Here is a 12,182-nt window from a genome sequence, read left to right as displayed (position 1 = left end):
TTGAATTTCTGCAGGGGCCTACCTCTTAGTGTGGATGGGTGCTGTTCCTTCCATGGTTAAGGCTGATGCTAGCTTCCCTTCTGAGAGAGCCTTGCATTCTGAGTATACAGAAGCTTGTTTTTCTGTTCAGCTGTGATTCCATCACCCCCTACTCCTCAGTCTGCACACTTCAAAAGAGGAGGAGGAAGAGGGCAAAGAAATAACGAATGGTCACAATACAATTGAAAGGAAGCCAGGGAAATGGAGGAGGACATGGGCAGCAGGAAATAGAAAAGGATCCAAACACAGCAGAGTGCATGTACTTTGTGTGTCTGCAGGGGCTTTCGGCATGGTATTTAGAGAGAAGCAGAACACTGGAGGCCTAGATTGGGTCGCTGAACTTTCTTGCAACTTTGTGTGCCATTCAGACACCTAACAATGTCCATTATGTACCAGAGACTTGTTTGTTTATACACAATGCCCATTAATGTACCTCCTGTGTTCCTTACCAGTTTTGAAAAGCACACAATTAAAACAATACCCTCCAGCGCAAGGTGGCCAGACCCTGCTATTTTACTGCACAAAAGCCCCATTGTCTGCACGCAGGCAGCGCCTCATTGCTATAGAACGTCTGCCCTGCACTGCATTCTAAGTCCTCCCCACACGGTGAGGTGCCAGAGGGAACAGGCTCTGCAGGAGAGAGTCCTCAGCTGAAAACATCTGCTGCCAATCCTGGTTTTTTGCTCTTAAGAACTGCCATCTCTCCTGATTTTACTCATTGCATCAGACAGAGTCTAGGAGGAGAAGCAGTTTCTCATGTAATGAGGTTCCAGACCATCCAGAGCTTTGTAGGGCAAAGCAGCACTTGAGCTGCATGCAGAAAGATGTCAGAAGTCTGCCAGCTCTCTGGCAGCCCGTGGTGTTAGGTCTCCCTGTCAGCGGAGACTTCTGGGTGATTCCGATGTGATTGATAGATGAGGAGAATAAGAGGCTTAATTTGTCCCTATAACCAGACTAAGGCTATGTCCACCCTGCAAACTAAGTCTGCATCTGTGGGAGCCTGGGCTTGTGGACTGTTTCCAAGCCTGCATTTAAACATCCACAATGTGGTGTACCCAGGGGTTTACAATTGTGGCCATAGTAACGCATCCGTACTGCACTAGCAGACCTCCTGACTTGGGTCTGCAGCTTGAGCTATGTCCATGCTGCAGAATGACAGGGTTAGGCCTAGAGTCTCAGTGGGGCTCTGGCTCTGACCCACTCCCCTAGGAACTGAGCGCTTGCTGACTCAAGTCAGATTGATTTGTGTGTGGACAGAAGTGTGGTTTGGACTCAAATCTGAGTCAGAGCCCAGGCTTAGTGCGCCATGTGGACATACTAACTGCAGAGTTAACTTGGGTGGTTGGCACCTGGGTTGGCCTAGCCTGGCTATGCATAGTGACAAGGCAAGGCCCTATCCAAGTTACTGCATCCTTACAGGTGCTGCATGCCCCCGGGTGTGTCTCTAGGACTTCTTTGTGCTGCAATAAGCTGGTCCATTCTGATTCTTTCTCACTGAATTGCAGGAGGACTTGTTTGCCTTTCTGGGCACGCGGGGGAATTGTGGGACAGCATTGGAGGACTGCCAGCACTTGAGCGGTTTAGCTTGCACCCTCATTGCAAAGTGGACTGGTTACCTGGCCAAGTGAAAGCCTCCCTTGGAATTTAGCTAAAGCGTCAGATAAGCCAGCCAGCCAGGTTGAATGCACCTCTGAATGTGGGTGAGATGGTTGTGTGTGGGGACAGGAGAGGGGTTGGGGCAATGCCCGAGTCAGAGCCCAAGTTAACTGCAGTGAAGACAGCCGCTGTGGCCTTACAGTCCAAGGTTTTAGCCTTAGTCCTCAGCTGTGCTACAAAGTGTAACCACGGTGTCATTAGATCCCCTGACTCTTATAGTTATAATGTGGACAAGGATCTAAATGGGGCTTTCGGATTATAACGGTTCATAAAGGGCTTGTCTATACGAACCCGTAGTTTGCGGCAAGCTGGGGTGAAAATCTACGTGTTCAGATGATAAGCCCTAAAAGGTGACTTGATGGCCCATCCGTTCCTATGTGGGGAGGAGACAAAGGCAGGCAGACAAAGGTAAAACTATATCCAGGTGGGAAATGGAGCTAGACAATTTCAGGCTAGAAATAAGGAGCAAATTTGAACTGAGGGTTATTAACCATTTATCATGGGACACCATCCTTTGCGGTCTTTAAATCAAGAAAGCATTCTTTCAGCTTGCTTGTTCAGTCTGATGTCCTGGTTTTGAGCAAGTGCTTGTTCAATGGGAAGCACTTAGTGGCTTTCAGCAAATTCCTTTTTTAAAAAAATGTTTGTTTTTAAAAATATAGAAAATTTCATTCTCTTTCTTCAAGGGAACATCTGGCATCATTGTTTTAAACTAGAAGCTATAGTTAGCACAACTGTCTGAACTCATGAAAGAGCTCTCCTTTCTTACAGAAGCTACTCTGTCTGAAAGGGAGAAAATCTTGAGTATGAAAAGGATAGAGGAGGGAGCCCACCCAGACTAATCCATCTTTGGGAAAATCTAGCGTTGCCTCTTAGATGATCAGCTTTTTGGGTGTTGGAATTTGCATGTACAGCCCCGAGCGCAGTGGGTCCTCAGTCCTGACTAGGGTCTCTGGATACTACTGCAATATTAATATTAAGCCCACGATTTTCAAAAGGGATTAGTGTGTTTGAGTGTCCAACTCTTAAGACATCGTAAAGGGGCTTGATTTTCAGTGGGTGAGAAAGAGTCAGACCTTTAAGGTGTTTCAACTTCAGCACCATAAAACTGAGACACCAAAAATCACTAGTCACTTTTGGAACAGGTTGGGCTAAATAATTGTCTTCTAAATGAGAATTTTGCTATAAGAACTGAGGAAAAGGGGCATTTAAATGGGGGAGAGAGAGATGTGCTTCAGAAGCCCCACCCCAGCTAGATAACCTGTCTATTCATTGTTTTTAATTCTCACTTCAAGGCGGATGAACAGTAGGCAAAGCAATTAACCTCTATTCAGAATATTAACAGTAAAAATTCAATAATAATTCTCGGCCTCAGCTAGTTCCTGCCTGCATTAATTAAAGGGCTGATCTAATTCTTATTCCAACATTGCTGAAAAGACACCTCCCTTGCTTGAACTTCTCCAATAATTTTTTTTTAATTCAGAAGATCTAGAGTTTAAATATCAAATGTTCTGTTTTCTTTTCCTCTCTCCAAACCTGTGGTGGAAAAGAATCATGGGCCTCATGGTCTTTCTTCTTTTCCACCCTCCCATCACGACTTCTTAAAATATGGGACAGGACTACCTATGCTATAGTTCGGTCTCATGGCAAATGAAATCTTAGGAAGTGAGTAGGGAAGTATGGGGGATTAAATATGCTTTATTCTGCATACTTCAAAGGTGACCTGAAAAGGGGTGTGTTTACCCTTTTGGGCTTCTTCTTACACAAGGGATATAGCAGACTGGAAAGGTTTTTAGTCTTGTAAAATGTTTTCCTTGTGGTTTATATCAGAAATTAATTTCTTGCATGCCTTGTAAGATTGACGAGGGACTGCAGTATTAAGGAGATGACATTGGCAAGACTCGAGAGTGAAAGCTGAGTCACTGGAAGGGCTGCTTAGACCTCTGCTTCTGTTTGGCTTTGGCAGTTAACCTCAATGACTAATAAACCTTTTGGAGAAAGGGCATTTTTGTTACAGATGCAACCCTCCAACCTTCAGTTAAGGAGATAAAGAGCCTTGAGACCTCCAAGAAGTTCTCCAGTAAAATTAAGCAGAACTAGACTTGACGTTGCTAGTATTTCTACAGTAAGGAAGAAGCAGGGGGGAAAGCTTATGGAGGGGTGGGGAGTGATTGAACCCTTTTCAGTTGCCTTTATCCATAAAAAAGGGCACAAACCCCCGATCTTAAAAGAAAAATATCCTTTGCATGTCCTCTTTAAGCATGACACACATGGTATAAACGTACTGTCCTTGCAACATTTGCCATGGCAGCACTGGGGAATGGCATGCCGATTGCATTCATGCCAGTACGTGCTGAAGGGGAGCGTGCTAGCAGTTCCCACGTAGCCTTTTACAGGGGAGTCTGGAACAATATTTAATATCCTTGTGCCAATCGTTCATCCCTGCTCTGTAGGTTGAAAGAAGCGATGGGGCTGTGGTGAGAGTTGTTTTTTTGTGTAGAGCAACAGAGCGTTATCTCATGCGGGGGGTGTCGAGGGGGATTCTTGGTTAGTTTGATACTCAGTTACTGGCTTTGGCTGCCACTAGGTCTGGGGAACAGGAGGCAGTGAGATGCCAAATGGCTTATTTCCACAGCTGATTTGGGGCTTGCCAGGTTGCCTCCTGCGTCTGTAATCCACAGGGGTGGTTATTGAAGGGGGCCAGCGAAGCATTAGCCCAAAATCCCACTTTCAGAAATCAAGACTTTGTAAAACCCTGTATCTCAAACCTCCTTCACTCATCTGTCCAAACCTCTTTAACCTTTTGGGTGCTGATGCTGTTCCTCCGGCTTCCATCCGCTTTCCTCGCATGGCGTCTGGATCTGCAGCTCGCCAGCTGCTAGCCGAAACGACTTAGACAAGAAGTTCATTTGGGGCACCTCAACAGCATGTCCAGCTGACTGATTCTCAAAGAAAACCCAGTCGCCTATCATTTTATCCCTAAGCCATCCACTTGTTACTGCCTCAGTACCCCAAACAGCAGCAGGTGCAAAGAAAGGGGGATCAGGTGGTTTTAGAAGGGAACTGGGAGCCAGCTCTGATAGCTTCCAGCCCAGCTTCATCACGGACTTTGCTTATGATCTTACATAAGTCACTTATCCCCCCTGTACCTTGGCTCCCCCATCTGCGGTGTGGGGGAGATCTGCCTCGCAAGGACGTAGTGAGGCTGAGTTCCTTCACTCTGGAGCTCCTCTGACAAAAGGTGCTAGAGAAGAGCAGAGTGTTATTGGGGTGAATTATTTCAGTCCATGTGCAGGATAATTACAGTTGAAGCTGGTGAAAAAAAATTGGTGAAATGTTTTTTTTCTTGGAAAATGCCATTTTATTTGCACTCAGAACATTTTGAAAAATCTTGATTTGGACAAAAGTTTGTCCTATTTCCCCATTCTTATCCCCATTCTGAAACACAGAGTTTCAGTAATGGCAAATTGTCCCATTTCACTGTTTTCAGAATGGCATGTTTTGTTTGGGAGCAAAATTCTTTCTACATGAAAAATGGTTTACAAAGATCCAGCCCGGGACAAAACACTTCAATCGACACACACCAAAAATGTTTTTGGAATTTTGTTTTGCAGGAAATTTCAAAGTCAAATGAAAACAAAAAAATTCAGAATCACAGAATTTCCTGCAAAAGAGCAAATGCATTTCCCCCCACCCCCCAGGTTTATTCACAATGGCTTAGCCCAGAGTGTCCCAATATTTAGGGCTACTGTCCCAATGCTCTCTGATTCACTTACTGTTCTCTAACCTTCACTTGCACAATGGTCCCTGATTGTCGCGGTGATGATGGTAATAACAGAGAGAGGAAAGCCTGGTACCAGTTCTAAAAGCCTAATGTGTCAGTACTGGTATAAGATCCATGATTAGAATCTGTTTGCTTTAGTAGCTAATCTGTTAACGTGGTGAGCGGAGTCTTGTTACTCTTCCTCCTGCAGCACCTGCTTTCATCCTTCCTCCTATCTTCAATGTCCACTAGTTTTTCAAATCATCTTTTATCTTTTAAGACATATCACCTTTTTCTTGGTCACCCTGCATAGTCAGGAAGCCAGCAGAACCCAGGCAAGGAAACACTCTGTCTCAATCAGTTTGCATAGGGCAGATCAGATCAGAAACGTTAGAAGGAATATTTGTTTTTTTTACCTTGACATAGCCTGACTTTCTCCTTCACTGTGCTCTCAGAAGAATTCGGTGCAGCAGTGTCTGCCAACTTGAAGTGAGGAACACCTGGGAAATGCTCAGATGTCTTCCTGCTGAGAGGAAAGGAGACGGAAATCTTGTTTTCTGCCCCTAATGTAAGGATCTCACTTCCAAGCTATGCCTTGGGGCAAATATTTGGGTAGAAGAGAGTGTCAGTTTTGCTTAAGTCAAACCTTTTCCATTTGCTTCATTAAAATGTGGTTCACCTCTGAAAGGTGACTCTCTGTGCTCCCTTCGGTGTGTTGAGTCAGATCTGTTCAGTTTTTTGTACTGCTTTGATTTGTTTTTCGTACTTCTGACAGGCCTGTAACGTCAATGCAGCTATAGGGCAGAGAGTTGGTTTCCATTTTTACTCACCCGTTAACAGATTTAACCAAGTTCTGATTTACTCCTGTACAACTCTGTTGAGACAATGGAATCATATGGGTGTTGCATAGTCCAGAATCTGGCCTGCACACTCTTTATCAAGCCAGAAAGAGCCCAGCTTGACTGTCAGATCCCATAGTCACACACCTGTGACTGACTCCCTAGTCCCTAGTGGTGACTGACTCCCTAGTCCCTCCTGTTTTCTGGATCCTGCCCCTTTGCTATATGAACCATCTGTTCACAATCGTGACTTGGGGAGATCCACTTCTTGGGACAAAAGGATAATTCAGCCTCCATGGCCCACATAATCCTTGGCCTCTCTGTTAGATCTGCCAGGACTAGGTGCCAATTATGAGCATGTGTTCTATGGTGATATCTTTCCCCCAAATTTTTCGACGTAGGTGACCAAAGAGCTGCCCCGAGCTGATAGCTGGTCTGGATTCTAACCAACAAGCTAGAGTTAAAAACTTCTGTACTCATTACAAATCCCCTGAGCCATCCAGTGCCCTATTGAATTTCAAGAGAGGAATGGTACAAAATCTAACAGGACACAATGTTGCCAAGTCTCAGAATATTTGGTCATTTTTTCTTAAAGCCCCAGCTCTTGGAGGCAAATGATCAGGTGAGAATCCCAGCTTTCATTAAAAAACAAAGAGTAAGCTGCTAGCTTCCATGGTTGCAAGGGAAGGCTTGAAAACGTAACCCAAGTGCACTCTAAAGGCACAGAAATCAGAAGGCAAATAAAAAGAACCTAAATGTATTATTTTTTAAGCCAAACTCATGACTTTTGGGGGCCTGACTCATGACATTTGAACACTTGGGGTGGGCAATACTGGAGCACAATGCCCTTGAGCCTTGGTTTTACACTAGCATTCTGTGCTTGTAAAACTTGGTGTATGCGCCTTCTCATATTGCTTGTTAATAGCCTGTGGCTGCACATTGGTAGCCTGCCCATCCCCATGCTGTAATTTGGCTGAGGCTCATGAATAAGCATTGTGCTAATCTGCCATTAGTTACCTGTTTCCCTGTCAAATGTGCCAGAGACTGCGTTTAGCTTTTAGGTAGTAGAATCTTCATGGGGGTTGCTTTTGGGAAGATTTTAATTGGCCATATATTAATTTAATGTTCTGGTCTCTTAAAGAGTCAAGAAAGAGTGCTTTGTATTCAAAAAGTTTGTTTTTTCTTTTGGATCTGTAATTTATCTAGTTCCTTTCTATTGTCAGCAGAATTGTGAATTATCAGGAAGATTCTTGTGCTGATTTTTATATTGTGGAGTGGTATAAAACTGCTGGCATGCTCTTTCTCCCTCTGTGTCTCACACACACGCTCTCCCTGCCATCTCTCCAATTAGTGCTGGGCTAGAATAGTGGATCAGCTGTCTTGATTTAATAGCAAAAGTGGGGGGGAAAGCCGATGCCTCTGCATTTTTTTCTTCAGTGAACTTTAACTCTGAAGGGCACGTCTCCACTAATTGACTATTAAATGAGATTGCTTGCTGAGGTGCACAGTCTTGTAATTTGAATCCTTTAAGGAATAGCTCTCTGTGATCAGCTGTACACATGGCTCTTAAATATAATCTGCCTAATGACTGGAAGGCTTTGACTGGCTGCTCTCCTGGTATTAAGCAGTCTACGGTTTGGGTTTCTGAACAAAATCTTTGTGCTTTTATTTCTGAACTAGTGACATTCCAAACAAAGCTTTAGGACCTCCACTGCATGATTAAAGCTGGGGAATTTCAGCCCAGAGTTGGGTAAATTACTCAGCTGGGTCTAGCTTTTGAGACTTGTCCACCCTCAGTTGCACATTCAAATGACCAATTAGATGCCCAGCTGACCATTTTGACTTGCAGCTGCTGTGGTGGCTGGGCATGCAAATAATCCTGTGTAGCAGTGGTTACACAGTTCTGAAATCTGAGCCCTCGGGCACCCTGGTTTCATTTGTGTTCTAAAACCGACTGTTCTGAGCTCGCCCAGTCAGCGTCTTGCAGAAACACGCTTCCGGTCTCATGATCCTGCAGCTGGCAGCATGCTCAGCTCTGGGAGAGGAAAGGGGGTTTGCCTCGCGTTATTGAACAAGGAACCCCTCTGCCCATTTCAAGGAAGAGTACTGACTGACTTCAAAGGGAATGCTGTCCATGCCTATTCAGGCACGAGCAGTACCCGGCCCGGCCACTGGTGGCATGACAAAATTTGGGATCGACTGGGAAAACAAGAGGCATATTTAATCCTTCCCCAGCCTGATCCTGGGGTAAGAAATAACTGGATCCGTTCCACTGAGCCCAGCTGCCTTCTGCACAGCATTGTCAGCTGGGAGTGCCTGTGTGAGGAATGCAGTGTGAGCCTGTGTCCCTTGTCATGGAGGCTGAGTGAGTCCTCTGAAGGGTGTGTAGTGAAGGGACAGATCGCTCTGATGCCTTCCCACTTTCTCCTGTTGTCTGATACGCATTGCACTAGAAATTCTGGCATCATCGGGATTGAAGCAGCAGGATGGAAACCGTAAAAGAGGCAAACATCATGTTTGTTTTGTTGCTCTAGGGTAGATACTGTGGGAGCAGGTGGCTTTTCATCACTAATGTTACTGCTGGACGAGGGAGAGGAGCATCTGTAGCTAACAGAGCGCTTGGCTCTGACAAATGCCCAGTCCGCTAACGACCCAGTAATAAATCTGGAAATCTCAAACCGGCTTCCAATCCGCCCATTGTTAGCCATTGATTGACAGTGAATTGTCCAGTGGCTTCAATTCTGGATACAGTCATTTTAATACATAGATTAAAAATTGTAGCAGCTTTAGAATAGTGATTGGGCAAAAATATATAGCACATAAAATATCTAGTTCAATGGTAATTGCGTAAACTTGTCAGCTTATTCTGCCTTGAGGAATAGCGTGGCCTATTGTTTGTGTTCTAGGTAGCCCGAAAGCCCTAAATATGCTGGAGTATGGCTGTTTAACTGGGGCTTCATGAAATGAGATCTGTCTCTCCACAAGGCTTTCTCAAGCAACAACATTTTAAATAAAAACAAACAGCAGGGTTAAGGATGTGAGTAATGAATGATTTCCAACTTGTGCTTGGTTTCTGTCCCAAACCTCAAAATCCAATATACAACTTGTCTTGTTCCTGTAAGGCTTAGTGTGCACCAGCACTTTGGTTGGTAAAATGTTTGTCGGTCAGGGGTGTAAACCCCCCGCCCTTCCCCCCGGCTGACATAAGTTTCACCGACAAAAGCGCCGGTGTGGACAGCACTATGTCAGTGGGAGACATAGCTACTGCTGCTTGGTGGTTTAATTATGCCAGTGGGAGAGCTCTCTCCCATAGAGCAGCTACATGGGAGCGGTACAGCTGTGCTGCTGTAGAATCTGTAGTGTAGACATAGCATAGACATAGCCTAATTTTCCTCCTTTCTGCTCCAGGTCTTTTGATCCCTGCCAAGGTAGCCCAAAGGCCCTCCTTCTCTTCAGAGAGTAAAGGCCGCAAAATAGAACATAGGGCTCAGCTGAGTCCAGGGGACAACAAATGAGAAAACAGGAAGGGAGTGCAGGTCAAAGGTTCAAAATCCAAGTTCTAGAGGGAGCAGTGAACCTTGGAACAGAACCTACTGTTCCTCAAAGGAGTCCAAGGAGCTAGCGCACACCTCCCAGAGAAACTTCCTCTCCACACAGTTATGTGCATAGGAAGTGGTGCTTCTACTCAAGCTCCACCCATAAACCCAAGATCTAACCACAAGCCCACAGTAGCGGCATATTTCTGCAATAAAAGGAAGTGGTTAGCCAGTGACAGTATAAATAGCAACATGCTTAACATCCCTCGGAGATAAATGAAGTGGGTTCCTACCTCTCGCAAAACTTTTGTTTCTTGATGTCCACCCTCAGGCTTCCACCGGGCTGCAGAAGGGTCACAGATGGATGCTTCCTTTGCAACGGCAAAGACTAGAAACATTATTCTAAAAAACTTTGATTCTGCAGCAACTGAGCAGGCCAACGAGGAGGTAGCAGGATGGCATGCTACCAAGTACTGGCCCAGGCCAGCTCTTGCTGTGGATCGTGGCCGTGTCTGCCATCCATTATCGTGAGTTTGGCCCTTTTATCTTTGGGCCAGCTCCCCATCCGCTAACAACGATGTGTGTGTCTTCACTGTGCAAGGCCCTGCAACTGCTGTGAGTAGGGTTTTTTCCCACGTAGTGTTTTTAGTTGAAAGTGAAAGGAAAACTACAGTGGAGAGTCTAGACTGGTGAAGTGAAGCTATCTGTCCATCTCTCCCCACTCTTAAAAGGCGCTAAAGGAGTCTTTAGCAAGGTGTTTGTTTTAGAATGACCACGGTGAGCCTCATAGCTGTCCTCTTCTCCTCCCTGCCCTCAGCTGATATCAGCTCCTTGGAATAAGTTTGAAGTGTTAAATGACTGGAAGTGGCTTTTCCATGTATGCTGTGGTGTATTTTTAGAAATCTGCCTGTTTCACTGCATCCCAAGCACTCGGCTGGAGCAGGAGGGGATGCTTCTGTAAATACCCACGTAGCACGAGGCCTCCAGCAAACTCTACAATGAGCAACTTTCAAGTGGCTCATCAGGAGAGCCAGGATGGCCTGATCCTTTGATGCAATCATCACCGACAGAGTCCAGAAAGAAAGGAGAAGTTGCCTCGTTGATAGTACTCCCATTTATCGCTGACATGCCAGGGAATACTCTCCAGGAATGACGAGAGGCCGATGGGATGACGGAGGATGCATATCCATATCCTGACGGGCTGGATATGGGTGTGCTGTGAGATCCAGTCCATTCTAGCAGGCGTTAGCTCTCAAAGAGGAGAATGCTGAAGTGAAACTGATGTTGGGGCACAAAAGGACCTGTGCTCCAGTTGAACGAGAGGGGACTACGTTGCATGGAATGAAAACAGACAGACTCAAGGGGAATGGGGAGTTATTTAAATTGTCAGATCGGGGGAAGACCAGCAGACTGTATGCTAGGCTTAGGTCAGAGCACAGAAACTGCAGGGAGCTGAGGCTGTTACTGGAGTCCAAAGGGAGGAGTAATCCAGGAAGCTTTGAATTTACACCGGCGAGGTTTGTGAGGTTCAAGCTCTGCTAAATGCAAGAACAGAAACAGCAGTTCTGTTTGGGGTAAAAATGTCTCATGCTGGGATGCTTGGCCTAGCAAGAAGAAAATGGTATTCCTATCAGAGCACTGATCTGATCACCTGTAATATTCAGAGGGAACGTTACTTTCATGTGCAGCATTCCACAGCTGATTGGGTGTCTGCTGGACTGATATCTCCCTGCCTCGTTCCCCTCTGAAGCATGGAATATGCTTCTTCTAGAACCCAAAGGCTGTCCTAGATGGACCGTTGGTGTGAGCTGGTGCAGCAAATCCTGCACTCTTATCTAGAGGGTTATTGAGACAAGTTATGCTCAGACGCAGTAGCTATTGAACCTTACCAAGCCCTCGAGTGACATGTCAGCTGGCTCTAGCCTTGCGTTACTTATCCTTCCTTTTAAAGCCACTAGAGCCATATACCCACCAGTTGCGGAGACTTACATCTGCAATAGCAAAACCTTTCCAATCGCAGCATCTAACTTGGTCTCGCCCTGTGTATGTAATGTTAAACAGAAGCAGATCCCATTCTATCTAGTGGCAGAGCCTGTCTCCCGACTGCAACATGATTTCTCTTGTGGGATCTGTTCACTGCTTTGTTGGGAGAAGGTGCAGCAAACGACATGCTCTGCTTTGCTATCATCCACTCCCACCTCCCTTTCTGCGTAGTCCGGCTCCGACCCAACGAAGACAAAATGTCCCACTGAAAAGTCAAGCTCCTGGGGAGTTTCAAACCCACACCTGATCCCGCTGCTGTCAGATGCCACGTGCCGTCCCATTGCAAGCTCCTCGTCCAAACAGTGT

General features: G+C 45.7%; 1 protein-coding gene across 5 annotated transcripts in view; it reads left to right on the top strand.

The window, feature by feature from the left end:
• The window catches only part of CFDP1 (craniofacial development protein 1), a 95,318-nt gene that overhangs the window by 51,153 nt on the left and 31,983 nt on the right, over window positions 1-12,182 (top strand). The window contains exon 6 of one of the 5 annotated variants that reach the window (XM_067530149.1): window positions 5,917-6,243. The exons of 2 other annotated variants lie outside the window; for them this stretch is intronic. In XM_067530149.1, the coding sequence (XP_067386250.1) occupies window positions 5,917-6,025 (109 nt within the window). In that variant the 3' untranslated portion in view covers window positions 6,026-6,243. Of the gene's footprint in view, window positions 1-4,562; window positions 5,008-5,913; window positions 6,244-12,182 lie in introns of those variants that run through there. 2 more of the 5 variants (XM_067530148.1, XM_067530150.1) reach the window with 2 other exon arrangements.

This window comes from Emydura macquarii, unplaced genomic scaffold (genome assembly GCF_026122565.2).
Source record: "Emydura macquarii macquarii isolate MOO-44397 ecotype Brisbane River unplaced genomic scaffold, CSIRO-AGI_Emac_v2 contig_3042, whole genome shotgun sequence".
Taxonomy (NCBI): domain Eukaryota; kingdom Metazoa; phylum Chordata; order Testudines; family Chelidae; genus Emydura; species Emydura macquarii.
The sequence above is the reverse complement of the archived record's forward strand: the minus strand, read 5'-3'. Positions and strand labels throughout refer to the sequence as shown.